At 40.3% G+C, this 19,113-nt stretch overlaps 2 protein-coding genes across 3 annotated transcripts; both read right to left on the bottom strand.

Moving 5' to 3' along the window:
- Nucleotides 1-745: 745 nt before the first annotated feature.
- On the bottom strand, nt 746-8,801 carry sparta (spartin a). 2 transcript variants are annotated; one of them, XM_030068007.1, is made up of 8 exons: nt 8,650-8,801; nt 7,194-8,029; nt 4,597-4,791; nt 3,750-3,909; nt 3,214-3,408; nt 2,514-2,675; nt 2,239-2,329; nt 746-1,365 (listed from the first exon to the last, which is right to left on the bottom strand). In XM_030068007.1, the coding sequence occupies exons 2-8, from the start codon at nt 8,001-8,003 to the stop codon at nt 1,137-1,139; spliced, it is 1,842 nt and encodes a 613-aa protein (XP_029923867.1). In that variant the 5' UTR covers nt 8,004-8,029; nt 8,650-8,801; the 3' UTR covers nt 746-1,136. The 2 variants fall into 2 exon arrangements, with proteins under 2 accessions (XP_029923867.1, XP_029923868.1); XM_030068008.1 differs by lacking the exon at nt 746-1,365 and adding an exon at nt 1,534-1,982.
- Nucleotides 8,802-9,145: 344 nt separating this feature from the next.
- ccna1 (cyclin A1) lies at nt 9,146-13,456 on the bottom strand. The gene is made up of 9 exons (XM_030068867.1): nt 13,242-13,456; nt 12,270-12,467; nt 11,919-12,138; nt 11,696-11,814; nt 11,317-11,543; nt 10,926-11,130; nt 10,662-10,775; nt 10,256-10,389; nt 9,146-9,615 (listed from the first exon to the last, which is right to left on the bottom strand). The coding sequence occupies exons 2-9, from the start codon at nt 12,450-12,452 to the stop codon at nt 9,564-9,566; spliced, it is 1,254 nt and encodes a 417-aa protein (XP_029924727.1). The 5' UTR covers nt 12,453-12,467; nt 13,242-13,456; the 3' UTR covers nt 9,146-9,563.
- Between the last annotated feature and the right edge of the window lie 5,657 nt (nt 13,457-19,113).

Below are 19,113 nucleotides of genomic sequence, written 5' to 3'. Positions count from 1 at the left end.
TGAGTTTAGTAAATACTAAACCATTAGTCATTAAATAGTCTTAAATTTAAATTTATGTCTAGTTTCATTCATTCATTCATCTTTTACCTTGTCAAAATTAGTCAAGCATGAAATTAAATATTTATGATATTAGAAAACTCTAAACCTACCATTGAACCTAATAGCCTACTTTCTTTGTATTGACATGCTACAGTTAACCTGAGGGAAAATGCCTGCTGTAGGTTAACCTAACTCACTTTATACTTACTCTCATACACTGTGTTTACATGCACATAGGAAACCAGATTGTTCACTTTAGAATCTGTGGAAGGAAATCCACAAATATCCTCGGACTTACCTGTTCCAAGTTCTGGTAAAATAAATAAATAAATGAAAAGTCCTAATTTTTTTTTTTTTTTTTTTTTTTGTTGTTGTTGTTTTTTTTTCCAGTGGCAGCTTGCTGTCTAAGCAATTGGAGTCTGTTAGAATCATGTAGTCAATAACCAAACATGAAAGTGACCAAATATTTTGTACTTACATGCAATGCTCATGTGAATAAGGAAAAGGTGATTTTTTCCCCCCCAAAAAGTGTAAAATTTTGTTCAAATTTATCATGAAAAGCAGTGAATTTAACTCTGATTCGTGCGGACACCCTGATAAACAATGACCCAGCACAGCACTGTGGTTTGTAATACTGTCATTTGTTTCATGAAGTGATGATATCAGATGATGATGTCAGGAAAGAAAAGCCCATATGTTGTAGATCTCGTCATGTTGTCAGGTTACACAGAACAGATAGCAGTAAGGTGTCTCGAGATAGGAATGCCTTCATATAAATACATAAAAGTGCGTGGTAGTAATATTAAAATACATCCCAAATTGCAACACTGGAATAAAATGAAATATAAATAACTTTTCACAACAGTTGAAATAAAACAATTAATCTTAAGATTTGACATGCACGTTAAATGTTTTTGCTCCCTTCCTCTGTTTGTTATAAATAAGTAAATGATGTAAAAAAAAAATCCTCTTTGGAAATGAACAGCCTATCAATAAGCTACATATGCCCATTTTTTTCACATCTGGAAATGAGGAGGTCGACTTTATCTATAAACTCCAAAGAAAACCACTTAACCAATACATTAATGTCCTGTTATCTATTTCTTCTTCTCTTCCTCCTCTTCTTTCTTCGTCTCTGTCTTCCCGGTCTGGGATGGTTGTCCGTTCTCTGCGTTACCGTCTTTCACCATGGCCTTGGCCGTCTTCGCGCCTGTGGTCTTCAGGATGGCTTTGATGCCCAGATTATCAAAGTTGTAGGCCGTCACACCAATATTGACCACTGACTGGAGAGCAGTGTCTGTGGCTTTGCCTGCATCATCACCATACCTTCACCATAAATAACACGGTCACGTCAGGGAGGAGTCGTAACATGAAATCAACGAGGACATGGGAGTGGAAAAAAAATGCTGAGTACAATGTGCTGTAAAAGGCTGGGTAATGTTGGTTCTACACATTGCACACCAAAAAAAAAAGAATAATGGAATCGCATTTCAGATGGTAACAGCTTTATTAGTAAGAAAGCAAGGGGGAAAAAATCACTACACTTATGAACAGCAAGAGCACCACCACTCAATACAAGCAGGAATGTAGCTTCCAACCACAGAAACAGACAAGGGAAGACACAGACGTGCTAGAGGCTAACCTACACCAAGTCAGCAAAGAACCCAAGGCACATAACACATTTGTCCAGATATAAATAAATCAAATGTATCTAGTCAATGTGATGGAACTGCATTTTCTATGGAAAACCGGTTTAAAACTAGCAAGCGTATTCAATTTGGAAGAATTCTGGGTTATTTTCTGACTTGACTGGAGTTAGTGGAGTACAGTACAGAAAAGGGTTAAGGGGTACGGTCAGTCGTTAATTCACAGCACTTTGCCTTTACTCCCCTTGCGGTCATATGTTGCTGGACATGTTTATTAGATTTTCTAAGCCCTTAAATCTGAAAAAAGAAAGGTGGAAAGTCAGATCAGTTCCCCAAAGCACCACAAAATAGGCAAAGAAACTGTCAGTCTGGTTAATGAATAAAGTCTGGTAAAATGGCAAACTAACTGACAAATTCAGAAACAGGCCTTTCACCAAGATCAAAAAAAGCCAATAGAAGATGGTGAAGTAAACAGAAGATAAGTCATGAGCAGAGAATATCAGATTTCTAATGCTTGAATGAAGAAGGAGTGATGGAAAATACCAGAACTTACTTGTAAGTCACAGTTGTGACAGTCTCTGAAGCAACGCTTTTGCCAACATTTTTAGCTCCTGTCTCCAGGCCAGTCCATATAGTGGAGAGACCTGGGATGAAAGAAACAGGAAAGCAAATGTTAAAGACTGTCTGCAGCGAAAACATGGAACTAACAAAGGATCTGAGATCAATGTTAAAAAAAAAAAGAAAAAAGATAATGATATCAGTGTGTACTTATCCAGGGTGTGATTATGTTAAGTTTGTGTTGGATCCTGACGTCTCTGGTCCTCATACCTTGTACGCTGCTGGCTGCCACCAACTTGGCTCCGTCCAGGTTGGAGGCACGGCCATCTTTGCTCTTCTTCATAGACTCTGGGATCAGCTTGGCACCGTGTTTCTTCACGTGGGGTGCCAGCTTCTCCCCCACACACACTGCCACTGTACTCACTCCATTCACTTTAAGCACACACACAGGACATTTAAATGTATACACTGACCCCTGAGGGTGCTCAAATTGGGTATTATGGTGCAAGAGGAAATTATAAATTATATCTTCTATAATTGTATCCTCTAATGTGCAATTTATCTTACAGTAATCAGCAAAATAATCTTACTAGGAGCATTTGTCAATGTTGTGTGGTGCTAAAACACAAACGCAATCGACCACAGACACAATTAACTCTGCCTCTGCAGAGCATGTGCAACAATGGAACTGACTAGAAAACAGCTCATACTTAAAGTTAACTTTGTTTTTACCTTGCCACTTTCCCCACTTAATAAAGTCAATAATGTAAAAGACCATCCTCAACCTTCTACAACAGCTTGGCAATCATAGTTTTTGTCCAGGTGAAAATCCACAGTAATTTTCCTTTATATCTTTTATGGCCTGCTGATGTCTGAGCGATAGCTGTCCTGAAACAGTATTCTGACTCTAGTTTTGTTCCTGTTAGTGATGATGTTTTCTAGCTGTCTCTATATTAGTTTTAGTCCTTACCCAGGAACTGGCTGACCCGCACAGCGCCCCCGGTGGCCTGTCTAGCCACATGGAGACCTTTGGTGACGCGGGGGCTGACCTCTGAGGGTGTGTTCTCGGGGGTGATGTGGTCCCGCAGCTTCGACGCCCCTCTGTGGATCGCCCTGCCTGTGGCCTCTGCTCCTTTTACAAATCCTTGACTAAACCGTGTGGCACCTACAGAAAAGACACTTTTTTGGCGGGGTAATGGTAACATGATATCACTGATGGTTACACCAGACCTTATAGAAATGGAAAAATCATGGTTTAGAGAACACAATTCAAAATGAATTGTCCCAGCTGTGTTCTTTTATCTGCAAAATATCCAACACAAAACTGAGAAGGTGGGGAACATTTTCTTTACACCAGTGAGTTTTGTTCATGCAGGACTTGCAGCATTGGTCAACAGTGCTCTCTAGTGGTGACTTTTGTAAACACAGTTTTGTAAAAACCACATTTAATCGATTGCTGGCATTTTCTTTGTTGAGATTTTCTTTTCTTTGTCAAGCCACACACACCTGACAGGATGCCTTGGGCCATCTTCTCACTCCACTCAGGAAGTGGTGGCTTCTCCTTCCCTCCTGTTGCCACGCTGGGTCCAGGTTCCTCCCCCGGGGGACCAAGAGGGACTTTCTCACTCAGGTTGATTACCTCTGACCCTGCTCCCTCTGCTGGAGCCTGTCAGACACCAGGTCATATGCTAAACATTGGTCACTATTATGAGAGGATGCACAGTAAAATGATATAACCGGTTGTACTAGAGGGCATATTGCCAAGGTATTGTTTACACCCAACAGGTGGCATACATTCCTGCAAACCGTGACTCACAATATTTCTTTTAACAACAAAAAAACTGCTTTGCTGTGTCAAGATAGAAACATGGCAAGGTACATTTGAGAATGCATTACACTACATCTGCTGTGATGGGTCGTTCGCTTCACAAAATATGTTTCTAGTTTCAAGAAAAAGGTACTGTAGTTGTCTTTGTTAAAATGATAAAGGCTGGAGAAAACACATAGGAATGTGGTGCAGGGATTTTACAACACAACAGATTTTATGTTATGAAACACATAGGATTTGACAAGGAGGTCTAACGGTACATTTAGCTTTGGGAAGTAGATATTGCATGCTTTCAGACTCCAACCCCACTGCCCTCTGACACCAAAAGAAAAAAAGAGCACTTTTTTCCCACTAAATCTCATCCTCCCTGAAATTCAGAGAAGCACCTATGGCATACTGCACCAAAACCCTGTTTGCATTAAAAGTCACTCAAACGGATGAAAGTTGTAACAGCACACATTTGCATGATTCAGTCCACCCACACGTACATCTATGCAGTGTTCCCTTCCAAACATGAAAACTGACCTGGACCCTGAGTTCAGCGAGCTGCGAGAGTAAATCCTGAAACATCTCGCGGTCGGCAGCAGGCAGTTCAGACGACAGCACTATGCCCACGTAGGACCCCGGGGTCTCCGCATTGGTGTCCGGGAACATGAAGATCCCAGAGTTAGCCAACAGCACTGGAGTGTCTGGCGTCAGCGGGTACAGCCAGTCACACACCTTGAACACACACACAGGGAGATGCAAAAATAATACCTACCACTGTTTCCCCTTATGTAATCCCATCCACAGATATGATCAAGTATAAGGCAGGAAACTGTGAAGGCCCTTAAGAAAACTGGTCTTCATCGATGAAAAATATGGGTGTAATGATTTCTTCACTGCATTCATGTATTGATCATAAATTCTGCCAATTTAACTGAATTGATCTGATAAAGGAAATAAACAGAATGAAATGTTCTGACTTTAGTTACAATTAAAAAAAGCCTAATGTTGTGTTGATTATATATATTATCTAATACTAAAAATTTCAGCTTTACAACTTTATGTCATTAATTTTCTTGCTGTATGATGATTGTTAAAGTTATTATGTTTTTTTTTTTTTCCATACTTCAGATAAAAGATAGTCTTACATTACTGCATGTGCATATTAATGTAGGCTATATAAAATTTTGGCTAAAAATACTGAATAAAATGGTAGACTTGAATTGCTGTTTACAAATATGAATCAAATTGAATAATTCCAAAAACCTTAAAAATGGATTTTAAAAAAATATTCTCAAATCGATTTGCCAATTGATGCCAATCATGTAAAATCATTCATCATGCAAACATTACAGCAGATCATTTCACTGATTAGATCATTTCACTAATAGTGAAACTAATAGTGAAATGATTACAACTCGAGTCACAATGGCACACGTCTTATGACCACTGTTCTTCATAATCGCCTCAAATCTGTGCAGCTGATTAACAAGAACATAGGACTTCCTTAAAAACTGCTTCAGGTAACAAATCAAGACTCAACAGAATGCCATCCCATGTCCTCTGTCCTTCTCTAATTAACAGATTTGAGTGGCCTAAATGCCTACGCTGGCCTGTTTCTCTCTCGAGGGACATCAAAACACATTCTCGTTTCCCCAACAATCTCAGTGTGCCCTGCTCCTTCTGACCCACTGTTTGCCCCTTTCACACAGAGACACATTACAGGGTTTTAGCCCCATCAGGAGCAATGCCAGTCATCCATACAGGCAGCCGTGTGTGCAAATACAGATAGACTTGCTTCTGCACTGTGCCAGTGGTATGCAGGCTGACAGACTGACCCCTGTGAGGGCACAGCACACAGGACAACAACACAACAGAAATGCAGAGTCATCTGTTAACAGGACCATTGCATTGTTGGGAAACAGAGTGGGCCAGAACACAGGAGAGCGGCGCGCTGGCATGGCCGGCCAGCAACAGAAACATGAGCTGCAATGCTGTACACAGCACGGGATAATGTGTGATTTGTAGAGGTGCCAGAATAGATTATTGTAGTTTTCAAATTTTACACTGCATAAATTCAAAATTTCTCACTTACTTAGCTATCATGTATATGACAGACTTTATCTTTATATCTAATAATCAGATAAAATACTAACGACAAGGATGCAGTCTCACGTTTTTTTGAGGCTAATGCTGATATTTGACATGCAGCTGTCTAAGAACTGTAGTACGAATACAGTGGAAAAAAAAGGTTAAGCTTATGTAGACAGACCTACTTGAAACAAAACACCATGTTAACATTACTCTATTGCTAATATTAGAGCTGTACTAAGTGACACACTAGAAGAAAAGCCACCCAATTATAACAATAATATTCAGCCCATAGATACTGTCTGTCACCAATTGTTAATGGAGATACAACCAAACTCAAACGTTTGGGTTTTACTGGTACAAGAGATTGTCTGATACAAATTTTACTGATCCTGATTTCTGTTTATGCCTGCTTGATTTCATGCGTAATTGGTTTCACAAGGGAAACATTAATCCTGCTGAGCCTGGCTCCCCACAGCTAGAGAGCAAATGGAATGAGGACACTGTGACTTCCTCATTACTTGGCTGGGAAATTCAGTTCAAATGGTTAAATCATTCCAGGTATCCTCACAGTCCTGTTGTATGAGTATGGTTCAAGGCCATGCCATAAGAGTAACAAACCAAAAAAAGCCGCCTCAAACCAACTTTTAAGTATTTTAAATCTATTGTTTTGTAATCACATGACAAAATATGCATGGATTGTCATACTCAACATTCAAGAACTTCCCTTAGACAATACCGTTTTAAAGATTTGTCTGTAGCTGATATATCACTGAATGTAGACAATGCTTGATGATAATGATAATAATGATCACTTATAGGAAAACTGGTGAAAAAGTGGTTTCAGCTGGTTGGACCACTTACAAATATAAACTATTTGAAAGTGGTCATTGAAAACCAACGGCTCTTCAAAGTTAGCACCTCTGTGTGTTTCTCTTTATCTTTGAAGAAAATACTCTTATTCTTTAGTCGTACACACCTGTAGGCCACCCACAGATACAAGCACACACACACACACACACACACAAACACACACACATTCTTACATGTAGAAATGCTGAATGTCTTCCAGCATCCGCATCCTTGCGTTGATCACCAAATGTGATGATGCGCAGGTAGCCTGGATAAAACAGAGAGCTGACCTGCCCCTCTGGTGTCACAAAAAACATCTGCACCCCAGAGGGAATGAACAGCAGCTCCTCTCCATTTCCTCCTGCTGCTGCTGCTCTGATCTGCTCCCGCCAGTCCATGCCCCTTCCCTCTGCAGGACTGTAAGCCAAGCTGTGGTGGCCCTCTGTGGGCTGGGGTGTGTAGGCTGGAGGCTGGTCTGCAGGCAGAGCCTGTGGCAGTGGTGTCTGGGGAGGTAGAGAGGGGACTGCAGCTGCTGGAGCCTCTGAAGGGAGGGATGTGTTGGGTAGAGGAGGCCTGACTGGGGCCGGGGCTGGGACTGGGGTCTGGATGGTAGCAGGTACGGTGGGGTAGAGATGGTGGAGGGAGCTACTGGGAAGCCGAAGACTTGGATAAAGATGGGGAGGTAGCTCCATCAACACTCGGCACCTCTGGCCTTCTGTTGTCAACTCAGATGTCTCCAGGTCAGTGAGGTGTGTGCTGACGGTCCTCAGGGTGTCCCTCATCTTGTGCTGGAGCTGCCGGGCTGTGTCCCACGAGGCCCCCTCATGCCTCTCTCCACCAGTGGGAACTTCCAGGCCTTGGGTAAGGTGCTGCCGGCCCTTCCTGTAATACTCCAATGCCTCCATCCTTCTCCCAGCCTCTTCAGCTGCCAGACCATGGCTCAGGCAATGAAACGCCAACTCATACTGGTCCTTGATGAGCAGCAGCTCAGCAGGCTCAGGCATACTGCGAAGGAGGCTGGATTTCTAGACTAGGAGGCAGAGAAGGAGAAGGAGTTTTTCTTAAAAATAACATACCCACTGCTTTTTCCCCTTAAATACCTTCCATGTGAAACTTTTTTTTTTTTATCCATATTTCAGGCTAAGGGCACATAAGTAGTATATCTGCTTGTTGCAAAGCTAGAGATAATAAGAGAGAAATAGTCATTTCTGAAGAGAGGCTGGTGATGCTTACTTGGTGGGCAGTCCTAAAGTTAGTAGATCAAAAGACCTTACTTTATGCCAGAGTAGGTGAGTTGGCGTGAGAGGAATCTGTGTAATGCATTTATGAGTGAGTGTCAGAGGCTGTGAGGTGGGCCTGAGCCGATCACATCAGGTTGGACCTGAACAACAAGTCCGTGTCGACTCGGCATAGGAGCTTTCCAAGCCACAAACAACTCCCACTCAAAACAAAGAGTTCTCTCATAGTTACCTGACCAAAATCTAAATAACAAAAAGTTTTAAAAAGTTCATGTACTGCTTCTCTAATTTCCGCGCCCTACAGTAGCTGTAGATGGCAAATAATCAAACAATATTTTGTTACTTTTCGAAAATCATCCCTATCCAACTGAAAATGACAGAACTTATAATAATAATAATAAAAATGTCCTACCTTGGCTGCCAAACTTTACCGCTCCGGAGAATAGGGGATAAACTCAAACAATTGAAATTTCTCTAAATATGTAAACTCAAATCTGACAGTTCTTTCTGTTCTTCATACAACTGCGTCCTGATTTCTCTCGCTACATCAGGAACGCGCTGTGGTTGTTAAGTTGGAAAGATTAAATATATGGTACTTCCGGTAAAACTTCCAAAATAAAACCCAGGAAATAGTTGCTGCAGCATTTGAACAGAAGTTAAAATTAAATAAGTATGTATGTCTGCTATAGAGGAATCTGTAGTTCGTGACAATACCCGTTTTCCCTCAAAATGCGCTCTCGTTAATCAAACTAGCAAATAAAGGCGTCAAATTATTTAAAGGTTAAAATGCAGCCCTGCAATAACTGATTCAGTTTCCAGACAATAAACTCGCCACTCCAATAGAAAGTGATATAAGGCCTTTCACGTTTTAAAACAAGAGGAAAAATAAAGCACACAGAACTGCTTGAGAGGCTTTCAAATATTTTATTACAAGATGCAAAAGGCACTGTCTCCTGTCAATGACTCAGTGACAGGCTCTTAAAAAAAAAAAAAATTAAAAAAGCACAAAAAACAAATCCCTTGGATTTAAATACATATTAAAACTGATGACTTACCAGCTTTAAAATCTTAAGACTCTGACACCTGCAGGTAGTGAATTCTGAAGTCAATGACCACGTTTTTATATTTTTATTGTACTTTTTACACCTACTTAAAACTTTAATAAAATACTTCTTTAAAAAAAAGAAAAAGAAAAAAGAAAAAGGTCTGTCCATAGGGTTTCAGTACACTTCCAGTATGACAGCACAAGTTCATGCAAGCTCTTTGTTGTGGTCCCATCTCATTAGTTTATCGCAGCAGCATCCGTGAAAAGGGTGGAGCAGTGATTCATGAGCAAGGCAGAACAGCAGGTGGGGTGATCTTTGAAACACTATGGTACCTGTAGGGGAAAACATCCATCCATGTAGGGATTGAAAAATGGTGTGCTTTAATAACCCAGGCAAACTGCTAATCATAGGTGGAATATTACAAAAAGAAAGTAGTGCACACAGGGTAATGAATTACATAAGAGTGCAAATACTATGCTTATGGAAATTTCATTTGTAATCAGATAAGGACAATAATTCAACAAGCTTCAAACATCATGTATACACCTTAACCAGACTTGAATTAGTTGAACTCGATGTACACACAGTCTGGTTAATAACCTTAGGTTGTATGATGGTCATTGCATTAACTCGTCTGATTTAACTAAACAGTTAAATCAGACCTGGTGTTTGTATTTGGTGTTTTCATACATCGGCTGGGGCAAAGAAGGAAATGTTTTTATGGCAAACCAAATCAAAGTAGCAAAACATAGTATATATACTAGGCGAAACAATAAGACATTTTTTTAAAAAAAAAAGGGCAGAATAATTTCCCAATCTGATTCTATCAATGAGTCATCTAAATTCAGAGGTAGATGTAATTTTATTAATTACAATAATGCATTTGAACTATTGCCTCAATCAGAATATGGACTATTACCACATTATCTGTATGTATGCAAATGCACTCAGATTAAACAAGACTTGACTTACTTGGAACTCATGTACTTCTCCCTGATTGCCTGCTGGGGGCGACATTCTGCAGTGAAGTACAGCTTGTGGAGGTCATTGAGACAGGGCACAATGTCAGCCATGGTGTAACTGGTAAAGGAATGCAAGGAATCTGGCTAAAAGAAGCAAAAGGAAAGCATATTCAGGTCAGGTGGCTGAGGGTGTCCTGAGAAATCTTGAAGGGACAGTTTATCCAATATACAACAAAAAAAAAAAAAAAAAAAAAAAGAAGAAAAAGTTTCATATATGGGGTTGGATGAGTATTTGAATCCACAGTCATGAGACCAAAGATTGCCTAAAACTGCAAAGTGGAAAATATCTCTTTGTATTTTTGGTGAACTGTCAGGAGGGTCACAGGGTCAGACACTGACACACAAATCAAGCTTACCCAAAGAGCTTTGTTGATTGTGTAGTTGGCTAGGCAGTAGGCAGCCGCTGCCACCGTAGATGGAGTATACTGTAGGAATGGTTTGATTTCCAGCAGGCTTAACTCTGCCACATACTGAAAGGTGAGAAACACAACCAGCAAAACAACTCAAGATGGAAATCAGTGAACCAGAATAAGAACAAACAATATGAAATCTGTAACTTCAAAGGCCCTAAAGACAAAGTCCAATCTCATCTAGTTGGTGTCTTTTTTTTTTCCTCTCACCAGAGCAAGGTTCTCCGTCTTGGAGCAGACCGACTGGATGCTCATGTAGTGGCTAAGGAACTGGTAAGTGGTGGGTGCTGCCATGTTAAAGGCCAGCACCCTGAGGAAAATATGCTCCATGTGGACCAGCTGCTTCTTGGTGTATGTGTTGTCTGTGATGTACACAAACTCATCCAGATCAGGAGGGAAGATCTCCTCATATTTTCTACAAGGCAACACCAGAAAGCTCAGCTGAGTTTCATCCTTGCAAGTTATTGTCAATCATCAAACAGGTGCAACTACAAGAGGCAGCTTCTTACCATGACCAATGAGGTTTTGGAGAAATCTGTATGATGAATCTTTAGATTGGACAAAGTATTAAAGCTTTAACACACAAAACACATGTGCTTACGCAGCCAGCAGTATGGCAGCTGTGCCAACCAGCTGTAGTTTGCTCCGTTTCACAGAGGCTGTGCAGGACAGAAAGCGGTCCATGTAGTTGATGGCAAGGTACAGGGTTTCGTAATGAAACTTGAACTCCTGGGTGACCTCCACCAGCCAGTCCACCAGGACGACCCGCATGCAGTTGGTGATCTCTGGATGTTTCTCCATGTAACCTGCATTTGGCCTGATCTTCACCTGACATTTGAAATAAAGGAGGTGCCATAAGCTATTTGTAGTGAACTACTGAGCAATACCACCACCCCCCACCCCCAGCTACAATGCATTTAATATAGACAGTTTGGTGTGAATATGGCCACAGTATTAAGCAAATTGGTTGAATTTCTCACTTCACGCTCCCTTAAGTGTTGATGAATGTCCTCTGCATATTCTGACAAAGGCAGCACACCATCCTCTAATGGCAGGGTGTCATCTGGTTCAGAGTGCATAGAAGTATCAGGGCACGAGCCTGTGAATTACAGGTGTAATCAGAAATTAATGAAGAGCATAAATGCATTACAAAAAAAGAAAAGCCTTGCATGGTAGAAGATGTGTGAATGAAAACAATCTCACATGAGCTCATCTCTAGGAAGAGTCTAAAATCTTTATGTTGTAGGGCAGCATCGTCTTCATCCAGGAAGTCAGTATCTGATGCCATCCTGTCACCAGACGCTGCAAGAACAACTTCACACGCATCGTCAACAAACACGTCGAAGCTTGAGCTGGAGGGACAGCCGAAGAAGAAGGGCTGGGAGCTGTCAGTGATGGAACTCTCTTTGGAGAGTTGACTTCCCTTTGGGGGAAAAAAAAAAAAATAGTCAACATGGCTGACACAGTAAGATCAAACTTAAATGAGCTGCAAAGACAAACTGGGTCAAAATAACTGTCTGCAAATTATACTCCTTCACTGTGCTCTTCACTCACCTGGCTGAGGGATCGACTGTGCTGCTCATTTTCTGTTAAGACACCGAGCACGGTTCTTTGTTTGGCCCTCTGCATTCGGGACACGTCCATTTTGTTTAAGAGCAGAACATTTTCTTTGTTTGAGGGCAGAGCGTTTTCTTTGCTGGCCAGACCGTCAAGTTGACTGTTTCTGATGAAGTTCATCTTAAAATAACCAAACTGGGGAGGATAAAGTATGAGAGTTAAACTGGTCAAGTAAAAATGCCTGCTATGAACCCATCCAAATTACAGCAGGCATTTCAAAATATGCTACCAAATTTCAATAGAAAACCTATTGATTACCATTATAACTGGTTTTAGACATCCATAGTGTGGTCTTCCCGGCACCAAATCATCTATTGCTATGCAAATTCAAGCTACAATAAATACGTTCTACAAGAGTAAAATATGGCTTGTCATTCAAGGTCAGAGAAAAGTAGTATCTCATTACAAGTGAATGCTTAGCTCTCTCATTATAGTCCCACAAACAAGGGATACACTGCAAGTCATGTAAAAATGTGTACTTGAGTCATCACATGGTGCTTCCTGGCCAGCAAACAAACAAAACAAATAAAATAAAATAAAAGCAAAAACACAATAAGTCAAGCTCATCAATGTTCGGTTATTGTAGATCTACTAAAATTAGCTATTGTTTTCAATTTAGGATTAGTCTGATTGGCTGTATAGGATTGACTGCGCTACTGATTTTTCCCCCCTAGGCTATTCAAATTCAACAGTGTTTCGCATTGTGTATGGACTATCAGACCATTTAATTGTAATGTGTGTTAGTTTGGTCACATTATTTATGAGGCAGTGGTCTCTGAAATGGGTTCTGAATCAGGACACCACCTGTCCTGATTCAGTGCAGGTGACAAGACAGACAGCCGCCTACAAATGAGTGCACAGTGCAAATCGCAAATTGCCTGCAAGTTATCCTCTAAAATGCAAACTCACCAGGATCGAGACTTGGCGACAGCTGCGTGATGTAGGTTTCGCGTTAACCGAGAACAGGCTACCAGGCCCAGTAATAACTTTGAGCAAATCTGAGTTATTAACAAACTGCTAACAAGTCGTCGCCTGTTTTGTAACAACCTACACCTCTTCTCTCGGTCAAGCAACTTGGTGATTGCCTTCCCGATATTTCTCAAGCAGCGCGGTGACAAAGACCCTGACAACCTGTTGCCTTGTTAACGAATCAGTTGTTTCCATCGAACCGTGCCCGCGGCTCTCTGTCCAATCACGTCTCCGCACGCAGCAGCGGAACTCTGTGATTGGACAACAAGGTGCGCTGGCGAGCTTTTGTCCTAATATGTATTTACCTGGGGCGTATTCAAACGACGATACGTAACGTTGTGTGACGTTGTCTAATGAGACCCTCATGTATTCTTCTTCTTCTTCTTCTTCTTCTTCTTCTTCTTCTTCTTCTTCTTCTTCTTCTTCTTCTTCTTCTTCTTCTTCTTCTTCTTCTTCTTCTTCTTCTTCCAAGGAAATCCTACTTCCCATGCGTGAAAAATCACCAAATTTTGCACAAAGGTCCAGTCCCATGCTAGATTACCTCAGATGCAAACACAAGCCAATAGTCCTGATGGTGGCGCTATAGCAAGCCTTTAAAGTTCAAAACTTTGAAAAATTCATAACTAATCAACCATATGTGCTACAGCTTTGCAACTTTCACCAAAATGTAGCCCTGGTATTGAAGAAACTTTTGTCCACTTAAATCTATTGCAAATTATGAAGTCCATCCTATTTTTTTTCAAAAACTGTAAAACTTGTTAAACCTATCTTGTCCCACAATTTTTGCTCAAATGTCACCAAATTTGATACAGAGCATCTTCAGACTGTCCTACATAAACGATCCACACAGATTTTTGATTTATCAAAAATTGAGCCTATAGTGCATCAAAATGTTTAACTGTAAACGGTACTATAAACATACACTTGCAAATTCTTGCTAAATAAATCTTCAATGTTCATGAAAAAAATGGACAAAAATTTGGAGTCATGGTAGATGATGTGTGGCAAATTTCAGAACTGTATCTCAAAAACTGAGTTTTTGACAGCATTTTGAATTTTGCTCTCGTGAACAATTGGAGTCAATGTAAAAATGACATTTTTAAACATCAGTTTTTCACTTATGGAGCAAATCAATCATTGTTAAAAGCAAATGATCAACATCTCCATGCTGTCTAGATGCAATATGTGTATTTTCAGATTTTTGTCTTAATAACTGAATTTTTGACAGCTGTTTAAAATCTGCCTTTCCATGCATGGCTGCCTGCTGTCCTGCACGTCAGTGATAAGTTCAGTCAGTTTGTGAAGTTCCACGTGAAGTTTTAGCTCAGTGAGATAGAGGCCAGGCTTCAGTGTCAAAGATTGTGAGTTCAAGCCTCAGCTTGTGCAACATTCCCACGTGCGAAAATTCACCAAACTTTGCACAAAGGTCCAGTCCCATGCCAGATCATCATTGTCAGATTTTTGTCTTGATGACTGATTTTTTTATTTTACAGTGGTTTGAAATCTGCCTTTCTATGCATAGGCGGCTGCTGTCATGTGACTGGCTTAGTCAATTTGTGAAGCCTCACATGAATTGATACTTGTCAATTAGCTCAGTGAGATAGAGTGTTGTCCTTTATGCCAGAAACTGTGAGTTCAAGCCTCAGCTAATACAAAATACACATAAGAATGCCACCTTTCTTTTCGTCTTCCTATTCTCTACTTGTTGCTCAGAATTGCCTAAACTTGCCTGGCCCCGACCATTGCTGCATAGCAGCTATAATGTTTATTATATTTTAGTCTGCTGTGTTCATTATGTCCCTATTGTTCCTCCATAGTCTTGTCAGCTTGTTTGTAGTCACACCTGCCCTGCATTGTTTCATTAGCCCCGCCCCCATGTTGCATGTCTTTGTTGTGTCTTGGCCAATCATCTGTCCCCTCCAGGCCTTTGTCCTGCCCTTTTCTTACCAGGTGTGTCAATCAGTTCAGTTTAAGTTCATATTCTTCTGCTTGTTGCTTAGAATTGCTTAAAACTGCCCGGACCCAACCCATCGCTGCACAGCAGCTATAATTTTTAATAAAGAATACTGAAGACCCTGTTATCAAGAGATATTTCTGTTTATTTTCAGTGTTACATACTTGTGAAAAGTGCCTAAACGCAGCCCAAACATAAGAAATCTGATCTGGAATCACTGATTTAACATTTGAATACATTATTTTAATAATTTTCTTGTAACTTTTTTTTGTATGTTTCAACTTTTATTTAATTATTTGTTTATTTTATTTTATGGTAATTATTAGTATTCTGTTGTTGTCATTTTTAAGTGTTAACATGTGTATGATGATGAAGTTCATTCTATTCACCATGACCTTAAAATCAAATGCTTGTCAAAAAGTGATTCATCTTAATATGTTGTGGCCACAAAGACACTGCTACTCTGTGCTGCATTTAATTTTTTTAGTGAATTTTTGATGGAGTAGAAGTGCATTCATTGCCCCTGTTGAAAAGCAGCTCTTATGCCTGACTGAACACCTGAAGGACTCCTGCACCTTAAACCAGCTCAGTTTGGCAGATCTGGCCCCCCAGCTCTTTTGGTAAACCACTTGATCTCTTTTAGCAGTGAATGCATTTTTATGAGGAGGGATATTAATTGTGATAAGCTGAAAATTATATCTACAGAGAAGGTCTTCAGTCAAAGAGGACTGATATAAAAATGTGTCAAATGCCAGACAGTGAAATTTCCATTGGGCCTCAGCTACAGCATACAACACCTACAATAAATGTCTGCTGCACTGCCCTCTAGGGGTTGAAACTTTCAGTCATGTTGGCTGCAGTTACTTTGCCATTGCCACGAAAAATACCTGCTGCCACATCGCTGATTGGGTGTGGTCAGAAGTGCAACACGCCCTTGAGAGTTTCAAACCTTAGAAGGCAGCGCAGCACAAGGTTTCTAGGATTTATTATTCAGTGTTGTAAATTCATGGCTTTGCTTTGTATACTTAATACTTGCACAAAGCATTTTTGCAATTCAGTATAGTGGGAGGATTTGAAATCACCTCCAGTCGACACAGTTTTGAAGCGACTTACATGTGGTAGCAAAGATAACTTTTTTTTTTTTTTTTTTTTTTAGCATGAAGAGGTATTTGACCCACCCTCTAGATTGTGGTGTACTCGCTCTGCGCTCATCCCTATAAATCAGTGTAGCCAATGTTTAAAATGTTACCCATCAGTTGAAGAGGTAAAAACACATGTATGTGGCAGTGATGTCAAAGGTCTTTTGCAGCAGGCCTACCCCTATAATTAATGTTCCATGTAAAGTAATGTCCACAGACATATATAGGTAGACTGGACGCCACTGGACGCCTTATGGTGGAATCCCAGTAGACTGACATCCGACGGCGGTGGCCATCTTGCCGCGGTCAACCCCGCGATTCAGTGTGCATTATTGTATAAACAATACAAGCTTTCAGAAATAAATATCTATTCCCCTTGAATATTTTGAAGTTGTAGTGGTATGGTTGTTATCACACAAGACTTATTATTTATAGACCCGGGTTAAATTCTTGCTAGAAGCATGTTTTTTTCCCCCCTCAGATCATATGCCCATCAGAAAGCATGCTTTATCATTAGACATGGCGAATTTTAAGATGCCTGTCAGTCCATTTGTTATCAATTTCGGTTTCTCATGGCCATATAGTAAAAGGTTAGGCCTATGGAAGACATATATTTTGTCAGTAGAATAAGGACACATTATCAATTTTCAAGGTAAATATATGCACATTAATGTGATAGGCATCTTATCTAAAATGTGAAAATATTGATGAGTATCTAAAATGTGAAAACATGCATATATGGTTCTTTGTCAGAGGGCCTCATTTGATCATTTTCTTTCTGATATAATCAAATTCTCAAGGTAAATATATACACATTAATGTGATAGTTTAAATAGTGTAATATTGATGATTATCTAAAATGTGAAAAAATATGGTTCTTCATCTGAGGTTCTCATGTAGTTATTGTACCTGTGAACACTCTGCCAGACCACCAAGGATCACACACACATTAGCATTCAAATAGACTTAGACTTTCTTTATTGTCATTGCACAAAAACAAACAAACAAACAAAAAAAAAAACAGCAGTGAGTTTTTTGCAACGAAATGTAGTTGCTTGTAGTCGTCCTGTCCTGGGCCGTGCACATCTCATGCCAGTTTGTGATGTTTCCAGTCAGGATGCTTTCAGTCGCTCCTTTGTAGAAGTTGACAAGAACTTGGTGTGGGATTTTTGCTTTCTTAAGTTTCCTTAAGAAATACAGCCGTTTCTGAGCTTTTTTAACCAGGTCAGAGATGATGTGAATATCTCTGCCGGTACATTTACGTTGAATACGGCCATGAGCACTTACCTGAGTTGAATGCAGGTTAGCCCACTGCCCAACTCAACAGACTGTTTATTTTATTTTATTTTTTTTTTTAATATTTCCACAGTAATACGAGCCTATGCAATTATTTTATTATTTAAGATCAACAATGTTAGCGAGTTATCAAGTTTCAGTCTAAAGGGAAATTTGCTGACATGCATCTGGCATTGTCTCCATGAATGATGGCTGGGCTGCGGGCATGATTTGATGTGATGGGTGGGTAGGCAGGCCTTTGATTTTTAAGTCACTGAGTTGCAGAGAGTTGGTAACACCATGTGATGAAATAAGCTATGGACAGTTGGTAGGTAGAGTAAGTGGCTGAGAAGCATATGGAGCAGGTGCTGACAGGATGGGCTGATACAGAGGGTGAACAGATAAAAAGGCTGGGGGAGGGAGGGATCCATCAGGGTGCTCTTTGGTGCTGCTGATGACAGTGGGTGAGAGTTTTCTGCCCTCTCTAAATGCCTGAGGCCTGCTGCTGAGAAAACTGTGAGCTCAGCGGATGAAAGGTTATAGACTGCTAAGGTGGTGATCTTTATTCATCATCTGATCCCATTAAATGATGTTGAAGCAGAGCTGAAACTGAACGGTATCCTGATGTAGTTTCCATGTGATTCCAAGTGTTGCAACAGGCAGCACAGCAGACAGGTCATGGGATTCTCCACGTGTCACCTCTGTTTGTAGGCAAACTGATGGTTATTTAGACACAGGTTGACAGTGTCAAATGTTAAAAATAGCCTCTCAAACCACTTTATTAAGATGGAGGTACAGAACACAGCATCCAGCCCTCTAAGACAACCCAGAGTTGCGACTGCCAGAAAGCTCTACATTGGTCGCTGGATCAAAGGAACAAAAATCTATATTGTTATTGTTGTAAGGCATTCATTTTATACAGCTAAACATACATGCTAGATCTCAAACATAAACCAAGGAAGTCCTATACTCTTTGTAAAAAGTGCAGACAACCAAGGAACTGCACTTTTTACAAAGAGTATAGGACTTCCTTGGTTTATGTTTGAGATCTACTATTCACCTGCCCAACTGAAGAGCACCTGCCAAGTCAAAAGCCCTATAATATCCAAGCAGCGCTTCCTTTCTCTCTTTTTGCAAACATAGGCCTACATGCTATTCTGACATATTTATTCACTATCCATTGCTTGAAACTATAGAATGAGCTAACATAAGCAAGCTAACTAGTTTTAGTATCATCAAGACCATCAAGCTGGCAGGCTTATGAAAATGGAACTTAAAATGCATTTCCCGGAGAAAAATTGTGAGATAGCTGTAAGCAACTAAAAGAGTAAGGAAACCTAACGTTTTTTATTGTTATTATGGTTATTGTTATTAGGCTATATGTTATTAGGTGGTTGTTAAGGATGTTACGGTTGTTGCTACGATGTTTCTTGGTAGTTGCTAA

The sequence above is a fragment of the Myripristis murdjan genome, chromosome 14 (assembly GCF_902150065.1).
Source record: "Myripristis murdjan chromosome 14, fMyrMur1.1, whole genome shotgun sequence".
NCBI lineage: Eukaryota > Metazoa > Chordata > Actinopteri > Holocentriformes > Holocentridae > Myripristis > Myripristis murdjan.
The sequence above is the reverse complement of the archived record's forward strand: the minus strand, read 5'-3'. Positions and strand labels throughout refer to the sequence as shown.